This window comes from Topomyia yanbarensis, chromosome 3, assembly GCF_030247195.1.
Source record: "Topomyia yanbarensis strain Yona2022 chromosome 3, ASM3024719v1, whole genome shotgun sequence".
Taxonomy (NCBI): Eukaryota; Metazoa; Arthropoda; class Insecta; order Diptera; family Culicidae; genus Topomyia; species Topomyia yanbarensis.
This window is the reverse complement of record NC_080672.1, coordinates 64245029-64267415: the sequence shown is the minus strand read 5'-3', so window position 1 is coordinate 64267415 and position 22387 is coordinate 64245029. Positions and strand designations below refer to the sequence as shown.

Sequence of the window (22387 nt, the reverse complement as noted above, 5' to 3'; positions counted from 1 at the left end):
TTGTCTTTTATTTCTTCTTATCGAGTCCTATACTGCCATTCTACACCCGCCTTCAGCTGGGTCAACAAAGATGGTGATAGTGAACGTCTTAACACTCACACATTCTCAAACGCGGTCTCAGCGGGAACCTACAAAAATGCCATCGTGCACGCGATTACGAATCGGTCACGTCCGAAAGTCTATCCTTGATCCTAGAAGCCTAGGTCCATGCCTTCAGCTGGACCAATTAAGAAAATACGCCCATACCTATTAGACAACACGTCTCATGGCGACATGACCGGGAACCCTATCGATATAAACGATCCCAATCTCTGCCAGAATTCAAACCGCGCACTGAAAATTTAATATCAGACTCACGGTTCGCGCAACCATTCAAGAACACACGTTACAAAATCACGTCAGCGCACAAACGTTAGAGCCCCTCGCGATTTTCCAAGCAACATACGAACTCGCAAACATGATTACACCCCGGTGATAAGGTGAAAATCTCAGCACTCATAAACTTACCAACACGATCTCAAGTGTCAACCTACAAACTCCCGCGCTCGCGCCATCATGAATCGGGATCGTCCGGAAGTATCTATCCTCGGTACAAACAATCTAGATCCTTGTTAATTATTAAAAAAAATAATAAAATTGAAAAATAACTACCATATCCACTAGACAAAACGTTCCATGGCGACATGACCGGAAACTCTAGTGATATGGGGTAACTCTCTCCCTGTCAGAATGTGATCCGTACACCGAAAACTAAAGATCAGAATGACGGTCCGCGAATATATGAATCGCCGCAGGGTTTCAAAATCGAATTTATACACGCGAAGTCACATACACGCGAGCACACGCGACAAACACGTCAACATACGAACGCTTAAGCCCTTCGCGATCATCTACGCACACCTATGCCCGCGATCGCGTAAACTTGATAACACTGCGGCAATTGTGTGAACGTTTTAGTACTTACGAAGTTACAAACGCGATCTCAAACGCCAACCCGCAAATGCGCGATCATGAATCGGTCACGTCCGGAAATCTTTAACCTTCATTCTAGCAATTTAGGTCCATACATTCAGTTGGACCAATTAAAAAAAAATAAAGCTCATATCCACTAGACCACGCGTTCTACGACGACATGATTGGGAACTCTAATGATATGGAAAAACCCACTTCCTTCTGGAATCTGAACCGTACACAAAAAATTAAGTATCAGACACACGCGAATATGCGAAAGGCACACGGTTATGAAATAGAATTTATGCACGCGAAGTTACACGTTAGCACACGCGACATACAAACGCACACGCGATCGAGCACATTAACGTACAAATGTTCGAGCCCTTCGCGATGATACACGCGATTCCGAGTCCCTACGCCCGCACATGCCTGAACCGTACAATGAATATCACATTCAGAATCACGGCCCGCTACAATTGGCCTATTGCAGTGTTTTATTGGGCGACATTGCCTGTCTCGTCTGCAAATTGTAGTATGTGATTCTGACGGGGAGCCCTTCCGAGAACCTAGCTCTACAGCTCCAGTAGGACAACTCTCGAAAAAAAAAACTATTTTTTCTCCATTATATGAGAAAATTGTTTAAAACCATCTTTGCCCGTGAAGAGTACAAAACCTATAACTAAATTAACTGTCTCTGAGTAAGTGTTTAGTTTAGTTAGAGGTTTTGTGCTCTTCATGCGCAAAGATGATATTAAACAATTTTCTCATTATTGGAGAAAAAATAGTTTTCACCTATTCCCAATTTTTCTCCACGAAGGAGAAATATTGCATTGCAGGACATCACGCAGAACTAGGGGTTTGCCCAGAAACACAAATAGTGATTTCGTTTTTAGGAGCTAGCGTCTATCCGGCGCTAGTTTAGTCCTATCATTAAGTTAGTGTTGGATTCTGATGAGACGAAGTCATAACGCAAATTCAGTAATTATTTCCGATGTGGTCTAATTTTTTACGTTGGGCGTATATCGAAAGCAGCTTGACCCATATCAAGCTATAACAAATCTTTTGTGGTTCTATTTGGGGTTCCAAACTATATTTGGGGTCTATTGTAGAGATGGTTGGGTTTCAATTTTTCGAACCCGAGAACTTGAATTAAAAAACCCGAACCCGACCCGAGCTTGAAATTGCAAAATTTGAAGAACCCGACCTGAGCCCGAACATTTCAAAATTGAAAACCCTGAACCCGAGAAGCTTTGAAAATTGAAAACCCGAACCCGTTAATTTAAATTTGAGGGACATGATCCGAACCCGACTTGTTAATACGAAAAATCAACCAAGGATACCGATGATTTTAATTTTGGGCATCTGCGCTGGATCCTAGGTTAATCTAAAAATGATCGAATCACTCAAACCTGCGGCAGCACCACACGCGTCCAGTTATGTCTGCTTATGGCAAAACGAATTACTGGCAAGTGAAATTCACTATTATTCAACGTCGAATTCATTATGTTCTGAGAAGCTTATAAATCGTCGATCAGAAAGTAGAAGTCGACGGCAAACTGATGGGGAAACAAAAAGTTTAATGATGGTGGTTTCAAAGAACCTTGCTAGCCGTACTTAACCAAAATTTAATTTTTTCCATCAAAAACCATTCCTGCAATAGCAGTTTCGTATAATTTATTATATGTATTGAATTAAGCTATAGAAATTGGCAATTCATATTCGACAGTTCACACGACGTCACTCACGATACGATTCAAATGCTGTCAATCGACCAATTAGGAGCGGACCAATAAATAGTTTTGTATTGTATCTACGTCCCGCAGATTTCTACTCGCTTTGATTTGCTGTACGCTTTAGCCGAGTTTAACGTGTATATTTCGACCGCGGCATAATGCTTCAAAGTATGTCAAAATTGGATCATTAAATGAAGAATAAAATTCTCCTTTTATTTCATAAACCGGTATAGCTCATCTTTCTAAATATAACAATATATACGTTCAACCTCTAAAGCTTCAGAATGATTTTTAATTGATTTTCTAAAAAATATAAACACGTCCTCGTTTGACACTATCGTTCTTCCTTGACAGCGAATTTAGCTACGTGGGTTAGCATTTTTGACAGTTATCCCATGCAAAAGTGTAGGGATTATGGTAGTTCAATTAAAGAAGTGGTCGCGATAATTCGATTTACCAAAAAAAATTTTTTGCTATTTTGCGTACAAAAAAGTGAAAAAAAAAGCTCGATTACGTATCTTTTATGTCAGCTTCATCTGAAAAATTAAAAAACAACATATGGTTTAATAATACAATTCATACTCCATAATGAAAAGTTGAATCAATATTTTCCGACAAATCTGCTTTGATTTGGTTTATTAATGATTACCGTGAAAAATAAGTTGCAAAGAGATATTAGATGTAAAACACATATTGTTGAATGCTCTCTCATGAGTGCTCGTTCAAAAAATAAATTAATTCGGGCAGTTTGCGAATCTAAAATAACAGTGTCAAGAAACGGTTGGGTTTGATTAGTTCAAAACCCGAACCCGAAAATTTCAAATTTGAAAACCGCGTACCCGACTCGAACCCGAAAATTTAAAATTTCAAAAACCCGGGCACGATCCGAACCCGTGAATATCAAATTTGACAACCCGACCTGAACCCGAGAAGTTTTAATTTACATGAGCAATTTATCTCCGTTGCTCCACCAGACTATGATGAGGTAAAAGCACTATCGCTATCTGCTCGTCCGTGTACTCCGGGGACAGAATATTCTTCCGACAGATGATGTGCTCCATCTTGAGGCTTCGGTGAATCAAGGTATGGGAGCAGTGATATTTTCGGCCCGCGTCACGCAAACTTGTTCCGTCCTTGTTGTCAAAGAGATTTTTCAACAATTTCTTCTTCGTCATTATCTTCGCCGGACGGCAGCTACCGGCCTTTCGCTCCACGCTCAGGGGTGCCAGGATCTAGTAAATTGTACTGACGGGCACAATTTTGTCTCGAAATTGGTCAACCGTTAACTTTTTTCCACGTCGACCATGCGTTTCGTAAAACCGTACAACACGCTCGTGGTGTGCTTGCTGATTCGACGCCATCTTCGATTGAACTGGCAGCACTCGAGTGAAAAGAAACATGTCATCCATTTCTAGGGAGTCCAGGGAGAAATTCTCTTTCAAATTTACGCTCTTTACTTTAATTACAGAAAAGTATTAAAATCATTTTTTATTGAACACTCGTCAGTCTACATCGACGGAGAGTTCCTCGGCGGCGAAATTTATTATATAGCTCCACCTTTTATTCACAGTCCCAAACACTCATTTGCTAATGGGTTACTTCTCAGGTTTGGGAACAATTTGGCACTAGTGGTCTATCCCCCATATGCTTGTTCATATGTCAGTGGCGCCATAATTTCAAATGTGGCCACAGTCCCAACTACAAATATATTTAAAATGACCGTTAAAGTGGGCGAAGCATTGTTTTCGAGTGTTATGTCTGTTAGTCTGTGCTTATAATTTCATCTAAACTTTCAATTTGATACCTTTTAATTTATTCCATTATTTTATAACCTTTTCCAAAATTGTTTAATTTTTTCATCTTATTCCTTTAAAAAAAATTATTTGTTTTATCGATTTTATAAATTTTATTCATCTTTAATTTTTTACTCTATTTGTTTTATTAATTTGGCACCTATATTTATTTCATTTATCCTTATCATTTCATGAATCGTTCACGTCCGGAAGTCTCTACACTCGATTCTAGCGGCCTAGACTCATGCCGCTCATATTCACTAGACAACACATGACGACATGACCGGGAAATCTAGTGATATGGAAAAACTGATTCTCTTCTAGCATCCGTACCAAAACTAAAAATTAAGCACCAGATTCACGGTCCGCGCGCTATCATTCAATAATACACGCGACTATGCGAATGGCCACATGATCATAAAATTTAATTTATGCACGCGAAGTTACATACACTCTAGCGCAAGCGACAAGCAGGTTAACATACAAACGCTCGATCCCTTCGTGATCATTCACACACACCTACGCCCACCATCTCGCAAACCTGAAAACACACCGGTGACTAAGTGAACGGTTTAGCACACTACAAACGCGGTCCCAAGAGTGAACCTAAAAACGCCAGTGTTTGCGCAACCATAAATCGGTTACGTCCGGAAGTCGCTACTCAGCCCTAGCAGCCTAGGTCCATGCGTTCAGTTCGGCCAATAAAAAATGACGTACATCCACTAGACAACACGTTTCATGCCTACATGAACTTTAGTGATATGGAAGAACTCATTCTCTTATAACATCTGAGCCGTGCACCGAAAATTAAGCATCAGATTAACGGTCCGCGCGCGGTCATACACGCGAATTTGCGGATGAATTCACAGTTAAGAACTCGAATTTATACATGCGAAGTTACAAACACTTTAGCACACGCGACACACAAATGCCGACGCTATCGAACACGTTAACGCACAAACGCTCGAACTCCTCACGATGATACACGCGAAGTCCCTGTGCCCGCACATATCTGAACCGTACGATAAATATCACATTAAAAATCACAACTCTCGAAAAAACACTATTACACAATTAGTGAACACCTACGCCTACTCAGACAGGTATGCATCCCTGGATTCGAACGCTAAAACTCACCTTCCACGCACACACCACCAGAGTAGGACTCACAATTAGACTTATACATACATAAAAAGTAGCACGCAATAATTACAGGTCGTCTGGTAACCGGGGAAAGTACATCTCAAACGCTGAACTTATCATTTTAATGATGGCCTTGGATCTGCGTTGCCTGTGTTCAAGGCACCATAGCTCTTTGTCCGTCAGGTTAAAGATGTATGAAACGTGCTAGCCACCACCCTCACTAGATGCCCAAGAAGGGATAAAAAAATAATTTTATTACTTTATTAATTTTATTCATGTTATTAATTTTATTATTTTTTCCAGTTTATGCATTTTTTCAGTTTCTTCATTCCATTAATTCTGTTCAGTCATTTCCTTTATACATTTCATCGAATTCGTTAATTTGACTCAATTTTGCTATGAATATGAATTTATGAATTTTGCTATGAATAATCATATTAGGAATTTGATATTTTAAATATTTTTTTGGCTTTAGTGAAATTGTAATTTTTTTCGTTTTGTTGATTTTCTATCATTTATTCTTTTTTATTTGAGGCAGAACTAAAGACTGTGTTAATCCCACCTCTAGTTGGGTGCCTACTTCGCATGAATTCTGCAAGCTAATGAATCATCCAGCTATGACATGTGTAAGAAATGCCTCATCTCACTGCTAGGTGTACAAAGTCGGTTTTTTATCTGAAAATAGGTAGCAATCACCACAAAAGTGATGAACAGTCACATGGGACAGATTTGTGATAATGGACATTGCAGCTCTAGCGAGATTTCTTATTCCACTCAGTTTCTATTGTTCCTTGTTACAGGCAAGACTGTGTTGTAATCAATAGAACAAGCCGCACATTATGTACTTCCTTGATCAAACATTTTAGCGCAGATTTCCACGGGTGGCATTTTCATAACAATTAAGCGAAAAATGTTGATTTTATTAAATTTTGTGTTAGTGGTGATATTGATATTATTATCGGTTAAGTTACCTTCCTATACAGTGCAGACCGGTCCGATAGAAGAACATACTCCTAACGGTTCCGAGCCGGATGGCAATCTTGACGAACTGGAAGATATATTCTACAAAAATATTATGGAAGATTTTCGCACCGAGTCAGAAGGTCAAAAATTAGAACTTACCCCTGAAATAAAGCGTAAGTTGGATGAAAGGATTGACGGGTTTTTTCGCGTTCGCCACGGTACAGATAGGCAACCACGTAACATTTGGAATGAGAAGCGGCACGGGGAATCGCGGCGAAAGCCTCGAAGAGCCTCCATGCAGGATGATACAGTAGGAAGTAAGTTAAAACAAATTCATATAAAAATACGAATCATTTATTAGATTGCACCTATAACGATGAAACTATACAAAAAAATTATTGCGCCTCGATTTGGTCGAAGCCAAATATTTCCTTTCTTATATACCCGCTCTTATGTTTATCTAGAAAGGTCATAAATAAGCTCATGCTCATGGGCACTTCTTCATCGTTGTCTTCGTCTACCTCGGTGAACAGCTCCTCGCGAAAACCCGGGAATCTTCGTTTACTTTCTAAAGAGTCGGAACGCTCTATTGTTTCAGTTTCTGCCAAACGAATTTGGATCTTTTGCCATTTCAACGGTCGAATGGTGCGCCAAAACTCCTGTGTGTCTTGTTGCCATCCTTCCACACAGATAATTGCTGGTTTTCCGGGCCTCGAGAAACCTGATAAGTTCAAATCATTGGCAGTTTTCAAAATTGTTTTCCGTTTTGTTTTGCTCTTCAAGTGGTGGGAATATATCCACAACCTTTCAAAAATAATTGCGCTAGGTACGTTCAATGTAGTGTTCCTAGCTTCTAGGTTTTGGTTTTTTTCCGCATTTTTTGTGATTTCATTAAAGTTGTCCTGAATCCAGGAAACCACCTGGTAGACATACGTTTCGTTCTGGTCTAGAACCTCCTGATGGATGTAGTCTTCTATCCGTTTCGTGATCATTCGCTCTTGATCCCGTGGAAACGTTGTGGATCTGATAACAAACTCTGGTATCTCTATTCCTGGATAAAGATGAGGTAATTCGATGCGAATTTGAACCTTCTCCGAATGTTGCAGCGGGAGATTTAGCTGGTAATCAAGTTTTGCACGGAGTTGCTTCGTTTCACCTTCGACATATGCGTTGATGTTATCTACAAAACTGTAGTCGTCAACGTGGAGTTCGCCGGGATTGCAAAATATTGATGCCAACATATGGAACTCATCCAATTGTTTGCGGAGGCAGTCCCTCAGTAGGTCGTTCTGTAGTTGTTCGGTGTCCATGAAAAGTGGAGAATCTAAAGCAAGAAATGATTACATCATTATTGAAGTTTTAAGTTTGGAAATGAATTAAATAATACTCTTCTTTTCAGGGGATCGTTTGTTTTTAAAAGGATTTCGAGAACGCAGTTTCGTACCGGTAAACTTTCCAATAGACATCTGCATGTTGAAGGTAGGAAAGACGGTGTTTGCTGCCTCGCTTAGCGTTCCAAAAACGAAGGAGAACTATGTAAATCACACAGTGGTGTCCTTTTACTTTTGGGTAAGTACTTTAAATGAAATTACATCTGATAATACCGAACATTTCTTGGCAGGATAGAGAATCCAAATCTTTTAACAAATATATGGAATACACGGCCATTCTGGCTCGCAAATTCGACTGTATATCGCATGCATCGCTTGGATTCGTTGCCGTTGTGAATTACAATGACACCACTGGAAAACACGGCTCGCCAGTTTTCCGGATCTTGGAAAACGGCAACACGGAGATCGTCCAGAGATTCAGACAGTCAAACCAGAATACCGTTCATATGTGGGTTCACGGAAATCATGTCTACTTGACTCACACCTATGCCAACCTGAATGAGAGCGTCGCCAATGTGTGTCCTCTGTATCGCTGGTCTGTGTATCATTTTGACGCCATCGACTTGCTACCGTGCTACAACTCAATCCACATAGAGCCGTTTACGATCGAACAAACACTGTTCCTTGCGTTGGCCAACAAAATGAACGACGAAGCGGTCGACGAGGACACATTCTCAGATTTGTTCAAGTTTGACTACGAGCAGCAGAAATTTCATTTTCATCAGAAAATTTACATCTATTCGGTGTCGCACATGGCGTACATTTTTCTGGATAGTGGAGATATAAGAGAACATTTCCTGGTAACGGGAAATTCGCGCGCAGGGAAAAAGAACAAGGCCGGAAAGTTGGACTATGATCAGCATTCGATCATGTATAAGTACATCGATGGGTACTTTGTGCCCTTTCAAAAGTTTGAATTTTACAGCGTTAAGCGGTTCCTGCCGGTTATGGTAAGTTTGAGCATAAATAGCGAAAAACTAATTAATGTTACGCATTCAGCAGTGAATAGTTGGAAATGTGTTTAGATTATTTCGGTTGCGAAATTGTGTTACAGTCGTTATGTAGCTGTTTTTCGAAATCGCACATTTTAGGTCGTATGTAACTGTTTACATTCGTTGATTTGCTGAAAAAACAACTATACTTGTATTTTGTCAATATATAATCTTACCCTAAATAGATTGACCCTAGAACATAAAACAAGAAAGGACCCTTAACCTTAAGGTCATTCACCTCTTTTCGGGTTAGAGAAATTTCTTTTGGAAAAATCTCTAACCCTATGTTCGGGTTTGGGAATCGAACCCAGGTGGGCTGCGTACAAGGCAATCGATTTACCCTCGGCGCTATGCCCATCCCCCATAAAGGAAAATTATTTTATTATCACGAACGACATGAAAAAGGTCAAGTAGTGATTGACGAAACACGTTAGACGTCACATTAAAATTGAAGAGGTCAGCAAATTCGTTGAATCGCGAGAAACCGAATGGAAGGGGCTTGACTTTGTTTACTTGACCAATTCGACATGGGGCCTTTTTTATTCAGTTCCTTTAGTTGATAGGCACAAATGCGTTAGATTGGTGGTGCCAAATTCTTCTCTTTTTCACATTTTAAATAACGTAAAACTGTAAGGTTACAAGGTTGGGAGATTTTACTATCGATGCGAGTGAATTTGACAAAAACTGCAATATTTTCGGTTCGCTTGGAATTTGTGGATCGGACAAGAATAGCTGAAAACTTGCTTTATAATACTGCTTCAGCAACTTCGCCGGATAAAATTAAAAATAATAATTAAGCAACACTACTATTTTAGTTAGTTCTATGCTGAAATTATACAAATGGTTGTGTTCTATTGCGTTTGTAAAAATATTGTCATATTTAATACTGTCTTCACTAGGAAGCGATATTAAAAACCACCTTAAAATGTGACAATTTTGCATCCATGCAAAAAATCTTTACCAATTTTCGACGTACTCCCTATTTTGTCACATTATGCAGTATGCTTTTAAGTATGTAAAACAAATATAACTAAATTAAAAATATTTGTTGGATATTGGCCAGCAATTTTTTTCTAGTTACTCCTCTGTGCAGTGGTTTGAATATTCCATGTTCTCGTTGATGCTGTTTCGGTTACGCATACGTCGTACCGTATTCCAAAGAGTGCTCAATGCTGTTTCTCCCGTTAACCCGTCGACGAACCGGCGCCAGTAACTGCGTTTTTTGGCTTTCATTAGACTCTCCACGTACGCGTTTCTAACATCGCGTACTGTCGATAGCTAGCGGGTAACACGCGTTCCGGAAGGTCTCATACGCAGTGGGGATCGTCCGCGGGTGTTCGCGCTGGGTACTGGTTTAGTCTGAGCTTGGTACGCGCTGTCGAGAATGAAACCAGCCAAAAACATTAATCTAAGATCCAAGACGCCTATCGTGATTTCAATTGCTATCGGTTCAAGACCATCAGAAACAATCAATGTCTCGTGGGACGTGCCCTATACCGTACCGTGCGAGTTAAAGTCTTCTAGAACCAGCCGCGGTGCCGGTAAGGATTCCATTATATTACAAAGCATTCGGTGCCCTACCGAGGCTTTATAAGAAATCTAGGTGAAAGCTTTGCCTTTGATTAGAACTTGACAAGCGATAATTTCAAGGCCTGGTGACGAAGGGACGTTGAAAAAATACATTTTTTAATCCCCAAAAGTACTCCTCCATAGAAGTTTTCTCGATCCAGACGAATTATATTAAACTAGTGGAATTGGATACATACTTATATCGGAAGCTAACTAAGCCTCACATAATGCGAGCATCACATTTTAAACTGCTTAGTTAAAATTTAAAGGAATCGATTTTCGGGAGGATATTTCTGCAATTTCACTGTAGGACAGTAATCGAATCAGTTCCCTCGTTTGATGACTTCGCCATCGAAGAATAAATCGCTGCAAGGAGGGGTCATTTAGCAGTCAACTGTTTCAAAAATGTTTATACTATTAGGAGAAAACGCATCAGAACACTTTAAGGTGGATCAGCTGTGAAAATTTGGTCCACTGTATCAGAAAATTCCATTAGTCCATTACTGGACTGAGTGTCTGTTTGAAGAGAGGGGACACTTGGTGTTCCTGGAAATGGTGGATACTCCTTATCTTAATTGAAATTTTAGTCTAGGGGATTTCTGCATAAGAGCGCTTCGAACGGTCCTTAAGGGAGTGCTTCATTTTATCCCCGCGCTGGTAGTATGCAGGGCATGATTGAAGACCCTGTGGCGGGCCCCGCAGTAAAAAATGTTTCACACTTTTCAGTTTCTCTACTAGAGTCATCCTCATGCTCTCTCTCTCGCATTTATCGCATGCGTTTCTTATTGATAGAATCTTCACATTTGGAAGTGAGGGGTCCTTAAAGCAACCAACCCCGTACTTCAACAGTTCTTCGGCGACGACCCCATCGATCTTCACTGCCCGGCAAGGTACATATACCTTAAATTGCTTTGTAAAACGCTCGCAGCGAGCAATCTGGTTTGCCTGGTCGAGGTCATTCACTAGAATGCGTATCTTAGAAGCCTAATGGTTGTTTTGTAATAATTGTGCTAATTGTATGTTTATCTGTGTATGTGTTCGTCGAGTTCTTGTGACAACTGTGTCAGCAAATGGATGCAGAACTGGCGTATACGAGAGAATAGTGGCTAATCTTTCTGGTATTCAATTTGTGCATTAGATTTTATTCATTCGGCAAGGTCGGATTGGATAAATTAAGGTACAATTAATTTACTGATGCACGTTGATAATCCATTCCCGGTCAGCATGACATGATCAAATTCTAACAGATTGCAATTGTCATTCATGGTAAATAAACACAATCGCATATTCTCTCATACACGTACAAACGCTCGTGGCCTTCGTGATAACACAAACTTGGTCACAGATGCGAACATGCAATTGCAGTCATCTACACATACTTACGCCCGCGATTTAGCACCCCGGTAATTAAGAGGACCTTCTCCTGGATTCGGCGGAAAATAAAGCAACATTTGAAAATTATTTACGGAAAAAATACGAACTTCTGCTTTTGATCTTTTATTCGTTATTTATCGATAATTCGAAAATGATTTTTTTTCCGAAAATTCAAAATGGCGGATCTCGTCGACCTCTGTGCGCAAAACTTCGTCCTACTTCGCCAAGTGCGCAAGGCCTCTCGTAGTCAACCGAAATGAGAAATTGATACAATTTATTAAAATAGATAAAATTTCTTATGACTAATACCTGATTTCAATATATTGAGATGAAAAGGAACCATTGTATAGACGTTAAAGAAAAATGTGAAATTTGTCTATTTTTCTCTTAAAAATTATAAATTTTAATATTAGATATAAGTCATACAATAAGTGTATACTTCCAAACATTTTTTGTATAAAGGAATACAGATCAATAGAAGAAGCCCCATTCTTGCCATTAGAAGAAAAGCATGGTTTCGAGAAAAACGCCATTTTGAAGCAGCCATTTTGAATTTTCGAAGAAAAAGAAATCGTTTACCAATTATCGATAAATAGCGAATAAAAGATCGAAAGCAGAAGTTCTTTTGGGGGACGGGCATAGCGTAGTTGGTAAATCGATTGCCTTGTACGCAGCTCATCTGGGTTCAAATCCGAATCCCGCACATGGGGTTAGAGATGTTTTCAAAAGAGATTTCTCTATCCGAAAAGAAACTACGGTTAAAACCTCTATAATAAAAAAAGAAGTTCTTTTGGTTTTTTCACAAAATATTCCCAAATACACTCAGGTTTTTTTTTACGCGGGGGATACGAGCCGCGTAAATGAAAACCGCGTAAATGAAAACCGCGTAAATTTCAAAATCCGCGTAAATGAAAACCGCGTAAATTTCAAAATCCGCGTAAATGAAAACCGCGTAAATTTCAAAATCCACGTAAATGAAAACCACGTAAATTTCAAAATCCACGTAAATGAAGACCACTTAAATTTAAGAATCCGCGTAAAAAAAAACCTCGTAAAAAAATACCGCGCAAAAAAAAACGCGTGAAGAAAACTTGAGTGTATTGGTTTGATTTTCCGCCGAATCCAGGAGAAGGTCCCCTTACGTGAACGTTCTAGTACCTATAAACTTACAAACGCGGTCCCAAGCATTAACCCACCGCTCGCGTGATCATGATCGGTCACGTCCGAAAGTCTCTACCCTCGACTTCAGACGCTCATATTCACTATGCAACACGCTCCATGGCGACATGACCGGGAACTTTAGTGATATGAGAAAACTGTTTCACTTCTAGCATCTGTACCATACACTAAAAATAAAGCATAAGATTCACGGTCTCCGCGCACGATAATTCAAGAATACACACGAATATGCGAATGGCCACTTGATTATAAAATCGAATTTATGCACACGAAGCTACATACACGCTAGCGCAAACGACAAACACGTTAACAAAACGTTAACGATCGAACCCTTCGCGATAATCCGCACACATCTACGCCCGCGACCTCGTAAACATGAAAACACCCCGATGATTAAGTAAACGGTTTAGCAGTTATAAATTTACAAACACGGTCCTAAGAGGTGAACCTGCATACCCAAGGAGTTTTTATTCTCATGTGATGCGATCCTCAAAAACGCCGATCAGCCATGTTGGTTTAAAAAACGACAGCTAACAACATTGTTTACTAGTTCTCTCCATATGTTTGCTTGGATTTCAGTGGGCAAACAAAGTTATTCGCTGTCATTTTTCTTCCCCACAGTCTGCTGCACGCTTACCCTCACTCCTCACCTAGTTACTGCCAAAGACGAATCACCTTAGAACTCTAAGCACCTTGCATACGCCCGTGTTCGCGCGATCATGAAGCGGTTACGTCCAGACGTCTCTACTCAGCCCCAGCAGCCAAGGGCTCCATGCCTTTAGTTCGACCAATAAAAATGACGCCCATCTACTAGACAACACGCCGACATGACCGGAAGAGTTCACTCGCTTCTGGCATTTGAGCCGTACATCGAAAATTAAAAATCAGATTTACGGTCGACGCGCGATCATCCAAGAACACACGCGAATATGCGAATGGGCACAGGGTTATAAAAACGAATTTATACATGCGAAGTTACATACACATACAAACGCCTACGCGATCGATGACGTTACCACACAAACGCTCGAGCCCCTCGCGATCGTGAAGTCCCTGTGCGTGCACATATCTGTACCGCACAATGAATATCACATTCAGAATCATGGCCCGCTGCAATTGGCCTTAAGCAGTGTTTCAGTCGGCGACATTTCCCGTCTGGTCTGCAACTGTAGAGAGTGATTGTAACTGGGAGCCCTTCCGAGACCCTAGCCCTACAGCTCCAGTAGAACTACTCTCGTAACAACATCCACACACTATTACTCAATTAGTGAACACCCACGCCAACTCAGACAGATATGCATCCCTGGACAAGAACGCTAAAACTCACACCTTCCATGCACACACCACCACAGTAGGACTCGCAATTAGACTTATACATACAAAGTTGTTTTATGAAACTTATTCGCATTCGTTATTAGAAAAAAATATTGGACTTTTCATTTTTTCAGGGTTTTTAAAGGGGTTGACATAATTATTTTTAAAAATTTGTAATGGCCTTATTACCGAAATTCTATCCAGGATTTGTCACAAAGTAAACATCTGGTCCTTCATTGTTCGTCTTTCTCGTAACCCGCTTTAGTATTCGCCGAAAAAATATTCATGCGGTGGAGAATCTAATAAGCGGTATTAACGATCACTGTGCTTCGACAGTTGTTGCAATCGAGTTTATGGTTGTGATATTTTAAATTGATGAATTACTCATCAATCACCCTACATTTGCACAATCTGAAAGGGAAAAGGTGTTAGATACAATTCTTTGCTCCAACAATATTGTGCATCGGTTGGTGGGTAATGAGCTCGAATCGTATTTATTTAATAAGTATTTACAGCTCTTTCAATCATGCAAACTTTTCGCTAGATAACGAATCTGGTGGATGAAATAAGTTGTGTCAAACAATATTTCCAACAAAATTTCTGTCAAAACTTTTACATAATACAGTTTCATCAGTAATAAAGCTAAATTATTTTCATTTTCTTTCAGCGCGAGAACGGTGAATTCCTGCTGTTGATCGTCTGTCGTGGTCAACCCCTACTGATCTATGAGTACGATGGTTGGAAGTTTATCCCGTCGAAGATCGACTACACACGGGATGCGTTCGCTGACGGAGTGTCCCATATGCGCGCCTATCGACACATAGTTAATGCGAGCTTGATTGTCATTGCCAATCGCAATTTGCACGGATCTACAGCCAACATTTTTTCGCCTATATACGGAGTCGAGAACAACCTCAACAAAATCTACAAAGAGTTTATCGATTGGTGCACTGAGACGACGGAACAATTGGCTACGCTGGATTTAGAAGACATTTACAAACGCCTAGTGAAGATATCTAAATTCGAGGATGGTGTGGGTAGATTTGAAAAGGATGTTCATATAAAGGGTAGTACTATTAAAGAGCTACGTACGAAAGCTTTGCACATTGGACATACTGTGCTGGATCAGCAGACGATCGATTACGTGAATAAAGCTAGCCAAAAACTGGAAAGTTTGCGGGAAAAAGCGGACAAACTAAAGAGCATAATTGACAATAGTATGGAATTGAACGAGACACTCGAGATTAGTGGCGACGTAACGGTACCGCTGATTATAGCATCAGATGCGGTAGTGAAAAATTTGGAGGCAACTAAAGTTAACGATAAAATTTATAAACGTAGTACGAACGAAACGAACCATGTAGATGTTATTACCGTTGATCGGTTAGTGGTGGAAGGGCAGTTGGATGTCCAATTTTTGAATGGATACGCAGTTGACACGTTACTTCATACAACGGATGATCTGCGGTCACTGAAAAATATTGATCTACACGCACCTGAAGTTGAAGTTAAAGGGCAACTATTTGTTAACCATTTAATCGATGGAATACATTTCACTGCCGATAATGTTATGATAAATGGCACGCACCAAGTGTGTGCTGATAAAACGTTGCGGGTAGACGAGCTAACGGTTAACAATTTGGTGACGGAATCGCTGAACTCAACAAGTGTAGAATCCATTATGGCATTACTTGATGAGATTTCAGAATTTAGAGCCGCTGAACAATCTGAGTATCCAATGACGTTCAAGGAGATTCGTGTTAACAATCTAGAGGTGACTGGCCTTTTGAACGATATGGATTTTAACGACATTGAGCAACATGCTCTTAAGCTCGAAGGTGATCAAAATATAACAGCGGAGTTCACATTCGACAAAATTATTGCCACCAACGTTATAGCACCAAACAATCGACTCTCAGGCGTGGATCTGAATTCGATGGTTTGGATCAAGCCCACCAAAGATCAGCAAGATTTTACGGTCCGTCAGCAAATACGGTTTGTCCATCCGGTACATTTCGATAAGCTACATGTTCACGAACGAGTTAATCACATTCCAGTGATCGATGGTCAACTACAAATTTTGAGGCAAAATTCTACAGAGCCTCAGTTAATAACGGGTACCATAACATTCGACAACGTAGTGCTATTAGAACCGATTGATCTACAAGGCAAAATCAATAGCAGTAGCTTGAGGAAATTGAACACGATTAAAACTATATCGCACGATATTCACTTGGAAGGAGCTTTCGAAATTAGTGGTGATGTTACGGTGGAGCTGTTAAATGCCACCAATATTTACGGAGCTAGTCGCACGTATAATTTTGTCGATCTATACGCGCATGGTCTCCCGTTGAATGCAGCCTCTTCAAATCAAAAATTCACTTTTAAACAACCGTTGGTTGCTAAGAAGGTGTTTGCTAGATCTTTAAATGGAGTGGATCCGAGTGATTTTATTTCAATCAAATCGGATAAAGTGCAGAAGATTACCGGTCGGAAAATATTCCCTGGAAATCTAACACTTCTAGAGGGACGCCTCGATGCGGCAATAATTAACAATGTAGATCTTATACACCTGAACAATACCATACTCAAACGCACTGGAGATCAAGTGATCGAAGGTAACATCCACTTCAAAGAAATAATCGTTTCCAGTGTGGTCGCCAACGAAACTTATTTCGAGGGTAAACCTTTGAACACACTACTGACCCACAGTTCCAAAAATACGAAATCGAAAGTACGTTTGGAGAATTCCACTCTAACCATCCTCGGCGATCTAAATGTTAGGAATCTGTTTCCTTCGGAGGGATCAACTATTTACGGCTACGATCTGAAACATATGCTAGCGGATACTCTACGCAAGGATAGTAACGAAAGTGATCCAATGGTTGTGACGGGACATAAACGGTTTAGTAATCTGACGGTTGGTGAGCTCATTCTAGTCGATCAGGCCGCCCTCAATGGTGTGAACCGGGAAAATGCTGACAAACTTGATGAACTATTTTCGAAGGATATCGTCATAGAAGAAACGGTTATTCTGAATCATCCAATATATGTACGTAATTTGTTTTTCAATGGTTCAATCAACGGCGTTTCCAAGGAAGAATTTGGAAGCTCGTGGTTGTTGGACGAATTCAATCAGACTTTCACAGCCCCGCAATATTTCGAAAATGTCATAGCGGACACAGTAATTGTCGATGGATATTTTAACGGGATCAAACTTGAAGAGTTGGTTGATAACTTATATTTCTTGGACAAAAATGAGCGCATTGAAAAGGCTATATTTCGTAAGTATTGATTCAGTGATTTCAGAAAAATGTTTTTTTTTTTCTAACTTTTACTCAACGCTAGACGGCGGTTTTATTTCAAACCAACCTGTGACGGTACATGGACTCGTATCTGGCCTTAATTTATCAACCGACGTACTGCTGGATTATTCTCCGGAGCCACTACAGCTGCTAGAGGTTCGCGTTGACGGAAATGTACGGGTAACTGGGCAAATTAACATAGGCAGTACTCTGAACGGTATCAACTATGCCAAGCTTAAGGAGTTTACTAGCAGCAGTGGATTCGATCAGCCTTTGAACATCGAAATTCAAGGAAACGCACATTTCGCCTTTCCACCAAATGTACTTGAGCTGAATGGATACAACCTACAGCAGTTACATCGCGATGTTTGGATGTCCAATCGTGACGAGATATTGACCGGGTCTTATCGATTCGAACACGTACACTTCCTCGATAAAGTGTTTGCTAACGTAATGGAATTCATTTACCACACAATTGTGAAATTTGTATTGATTGAACTACTTTATTTTCACAGGGAACGATTAACGGGTTGGATTTAGATGAAATTTCGGAAACCTATCTGAGTTTAACGAAACCTCAAAACGTGACAACTCCGTTAATTTTCAAGTCGATCGAATTTAGGAATCAAGTCAGCATCGGTAGCATCGAGCTTAAAGGGCTGCTCAAAGGAACCCCAGAGTGAGTAACTTGCTTTTGCTTTAATCATTTCGAGTTTTTCGAGTGTGGGCACCGAAAAATTGGAGAATTTTTAATGCACCAAGTTATTATCAAAAATTTAACTAGACGTGAAATTTATTCTTATTGGGCGGGATATAAGTAACCGGTGATCATTCCGAAACTGTTATGTATCTAGCTTGTAATTTAATTTACCGTTGTGTGTCCAACAAAAAATCTTTAATGGTCTGACTAGTCTGAATACCATCCATTTGAAAAGATCTTAACTAAGGCATTTTAACCGATTTGGACACTTAGATATTTTAGATTGAGAAACTCATCTACTTTCAGGATCTGTAAAAATGAACTGGATAAATGCATCTGGTTTCCAGTAATCCGGATTTCCGGAGGGATGTTCCAATACTAGGATGTGATTTATAAATTTTAATATAATCCTAGTAATATAAGTATCAACATTCTTGCAATTGTCTCAGAAGTCTTTACGGGACCTTATGACAATCTAAGCTCGGACCGGTCACTCACGGCAACTGTTCGTTCCGGGGTTAAATCACCAAATTCCAAGAATATTATTACCTATATTGCCAGCCTTCCATTGAAATTCACAAATAGTCCCTAATGCTGGAACATACGTTTGGAGAGTGGAAGTAACGCTGAATCTAAAAGTTGATGAATTCCTGCATCTAAAATTGTCTAAATTGATTAAAAATGCCATATTTATGATTCTTTCAGTTATCCGGGTACCCTTGTCGGTCTTTTACGTTGTAAAAAAATCAGAAACCATTTCTCAGGTCCTCGTTTCTCGCATCATCGCATCATGGCCTGAAATCTGATAGAGTAGCCGAGTACCCTGTTGGACACATCAGTTAAGAACAAATCGGACTATCTTTTAAACAGATAGAATCAAACTCCTATGTATTGTTACACTTACCTTACTTCTAATGATCATAAGCAATGGTATTTTTCTAAGAGGTATTTATTAAAATTCTCCAATGACGTTGTCGAAGCACACTGTAGATTTATTTAAAAGATACTCTGGTATAGTACGAAATCAAAAACAACAGCTTGACGTCAAAGTTGTACGCGAAGATAAACATGGGTGTCCGATTATTTGACCGGCCGCTTTTTGACCGAACAATATTTAAATAAAAATGTCGACTGTGCGAAATGGTCTTTTGGTCGAAAGAGTTGTTGCTCGAAGACATTATTTAACCAAAAGGGGTCGTTGGCCGAATGTAATTTAATTGAAAATTTTATTTGGTCGAATGCCATATGTCCGGAACTAGCTAACACGGTAATCACAACAAACTTTATTATAACTATGAAGTACGCATTTTGGTGGGAAACTGGGACGACCCATGAAATGAATATATTGTTTTACTCGCTTTTGTGTAAACTGAATGTACGTAAGAATCTGCATACTTTCTAGTCCACACAACAAAATAAAAAATGCATAGTTTTGACTCTTTAAACAAGGTATAAAATGGGTAATTTATACTCATACCTGCAAAGTTAAATGTATAGTTTTTACTTTCTTTAAAAAGTAAAAAATACCTAGTTGTTACTTCTCAGAAGAAGCCAGTAATGCGTAAATACTGTACAATTTTTGTTTTTCAATTTCTTTTCGAGAAGTAAAAAAGTGTCGGTTGTCACGGTAAAGATCTCTCTCTATACCAGGACACATGCTAGTGAACTCGGGTGATTCGTAGTTATGCTGCCTAAGCTCGGCTCTCATTAGCCGAAGACAAAAATTAAGCCTGTTCTAATGACCCTGCCACTTCTAGTTATCCGATCTATTTACTTCACATCCTTGCTCTCACTTGAGTACTATGGCTCTAATTTTCTTAACTTTCCTTACCCAGTAATCTCTAGCTAATTGAATGTCGTTAAAATGTAAAAAAAGAAGTAAAACAATACATTAACTTTTATTTATCTAGTTTATTTGAATATAGTCAATATTTAGAGGACATGTGCCGTAATCGATTAACGCATTTTGTAGGCTAATTCATTTACTGAAAGTCGGGAGCTGTTATTTCTATCTTTGTAACATAAAACTTGATCATAACTGGGATTCATGCGGTCGTATGCCTTTCGAATCTAAAAAAAATAAGAAACTTGATATTTTAAAGAAATTAACAAGAAGGAAACATACGTACCATAGCACCATTATATGATTTATGATGAAGTTTAGATTTTTCGTCCATAGTTCTCTGTCTTCAACGAATAATCGCGGAAGTAAAAGAGAAACGTTTGCAACACGAATACTTATTAGAAAATGGCCTCACGTCGAAGTGTAAATTTTTTTTTCTCTGTGAGATATACTTTTTACGCATTTTTCTTCGTTCTTTACATATTCGAGAATGCGTAAAACATACTCTTCGTTCATAACTAAAAGCTAATCATTTTTTGACGTATAAATGGTATTCTCAAAAATGTGTAAAACATAGTCATTAAATGGGTAGTCTAGATTTACCGTGAATAGAAAAATAAAACTTTTCCCCTAAATTCGTGACATTTTCAATGTGAAGATTTTAAAATAGATATGTCTATTCAAAGTTGGGGGGAAGGGAGGGGGTGCTTCTCTAATCTTCCGGCCATCACATTACGTGATTTGGTATTCATAGTATGTATAACAAACATAAAGATGTGACACAAGGTGCTAAAAACGCACAAAAATCCTGTCAATCCCATTTTTCATTGGATTGTCTGCTCTAAAGATATTACCAAGGGCCGTTCATAAATTATGTCGCGTATTGACAGTTGCGGAAAAGCCATGAATTACCGAGAGAAAAACTAAAAATTTGAGACGTACTAGTGGAACGGGGTTAATAAAACCAACAACAATTTTTAGACTTTTTTCAACAATTACCCTTTCCATATTTTAGTTAGTATTACTTTTGTCTGATTTATTTCGCATCCTAAATGTATCTCTCTACAAGTAACGTTTCCATAACCTCATATAAAACTTACGCTAACAGGTTGTCGTTGCAAATATACATACAAAATGCAAACAAAATACAAATTCTCTGCGAGACATTGTTTATGAATGGACCCCAAACAAAAAATATTCCATAACGAATATCACGTAACATCGATGACAGAGCAGTGGGATCAAGGCCAAGTTCCCCCTGGGTCGTGCAAAACTGAGAAGCAACATCAATTTCGGCACAGAGAACAGACATCCATCTCAAGCGTAAAAATTGAGTAGGGGTCACATCCAAATGTAATTGAGAGCCTACCACCAGAGGTGGTTCTGTCGTCGTTTCTATTTGGTGCGTTAGTGTTACTGAATTGATATCCAAGTGATCGTTATAGGGGAAAGTGACGCAATATGAATACCCTAAGATTGAAGGCAAATATATCTGCAGCAAAACATACAAGTAATCCCAAATTATCCTCTATTGGTAGAATACAACATATTCTTCACATGCAGTTATTAAACGTTCTGAAGAAAATTCAAAATCTTTGAAAATAGTCGTTGTTTGTAATGATCGATTTTTGGCTTGGTAAAAACCTTGTGGGGCAATATGAGCAATCTTAAGGGGCAATATGATCATGTCGCAAAAAATTACATTTTATAACAAAATTTAAAAATTATTTCACTTATAATTAATAAGAATCATATTTTCCATTAATTTTGTGACATTTAGTTGCCAATGAAATTCATCTTATAGTTTTTAACAGCATTTTCGGAACTATTAGATACAAATTTCCATTTTGTTTTAATAATATCTTTGCGAGTAATTTTCTCGAGCAAATATTATTATTCATCGTTCGTAGTAACTTCAGGTATAAAACGTTTACATAGGGATAACTTTTCGGGATTCAATTCATAAACTTATATGAGATTTGCGTGGTGCTCATTTTGCCCCATCCTGTAGAGCTATTTTTGCAAAAAAATTTTTGGGAACTATAAAGTCTTGTTAAATTATTTATGTTCAAAATAGTTATAAAGAAGTTAAATATTACGGAGATGTATGCAGTTTTCAATTACCGCACGCATA

At 39.1% G+C, this 22387-nt stretch overlaps 2 protein-coding genes across 10 annotated transcripts in view; one reads left to right on the top strand and one right to left on the bottom strand.

Annotated features, from left to right (window-relative positions):
* Positions 1-6283: 6283 nt before the first annotated feature.
* LOC131688788 (uncharacterized) overlaps positions 6284-22387 on the top strand; it is a 28118-nt gene continuing 12014 nt past the window's right edge. Inside the window, exons 1-6 of the mRNA XM_058973303.1 lie at positions 6284-6903; positions 7986-8155; positions 8208-8927; positions 15073-17689; positions 17754-18160; positions 18226-18389. Of these exons, the coding sequence (XP_058829286.1) occupies positions 6534-6903; positions 7986-8155; positions 8208-8927; positions 15073-17689; positions 17754-18160; positions 18226-18389 (4448 nt within the window). The 5' untranslated portion in view covers positions 6284-6533. The remainder of the gene's footprint in view (positions 6904-7985; positions 8156-8207; positions 8928-15072; positions 17690-17753; positions 18161-18225; positions 18390-22387) is intronic.
* Positions 6923-19569, bottom strand: LOC131688789 (RWD domain-containing protein 2A). 9 transcript variants are annotated; one of them, XM_058973309.1, is made up of 4 exons: positions 19315-19568; positions 19128-19233; positions 18960-19066; positions 6923-7910 (listed from the first exon to the last, which is right to left on the bottom strand). In XM_058973309.1, exon 4 carries the CDS (start codon positions 7894-7896, stop codon positions 6982-6984), a length of 915 nt encoding a protein of 304 aa, XP_058829292.1. In that variant the 5' UTR covers positions 7897-7910; positions 18960-19066; positions 19128-19233; positions 19315-19568; the 3' UTR covers positions 6923-6981. The 9 variants fall into 9 exon arrangements, with proteins under 9 accessions (XP_058829292.1, XP_058829291.1, XP_058829293.1 ...); XM_058973308.1 differs by lacking the exon at positions 18960-19066 and adding an exon at positions 14595-14816; XM_058973310.1 differs by lacking the exon at positions 18960-19066.

What these genes read in the sequence shown, in the direction of transcription:
- LOC131688789 (XM_058973304.1), bottom strand. Translation starts at nt 19,098, where the DNA reads ATGGCATTTTTAATCAATTTAGACAATTTTAGATGCAGGAATTCATCA. An exon ending in ATGGAAGGCTGGCAATATAG is followed by an intron (nt 7,911 to 18,959) that starts GTAATAATATTC and finishes TTCTTGCTTTAG; the next exon opens with ATTCTCCACTTTTCATGGAC.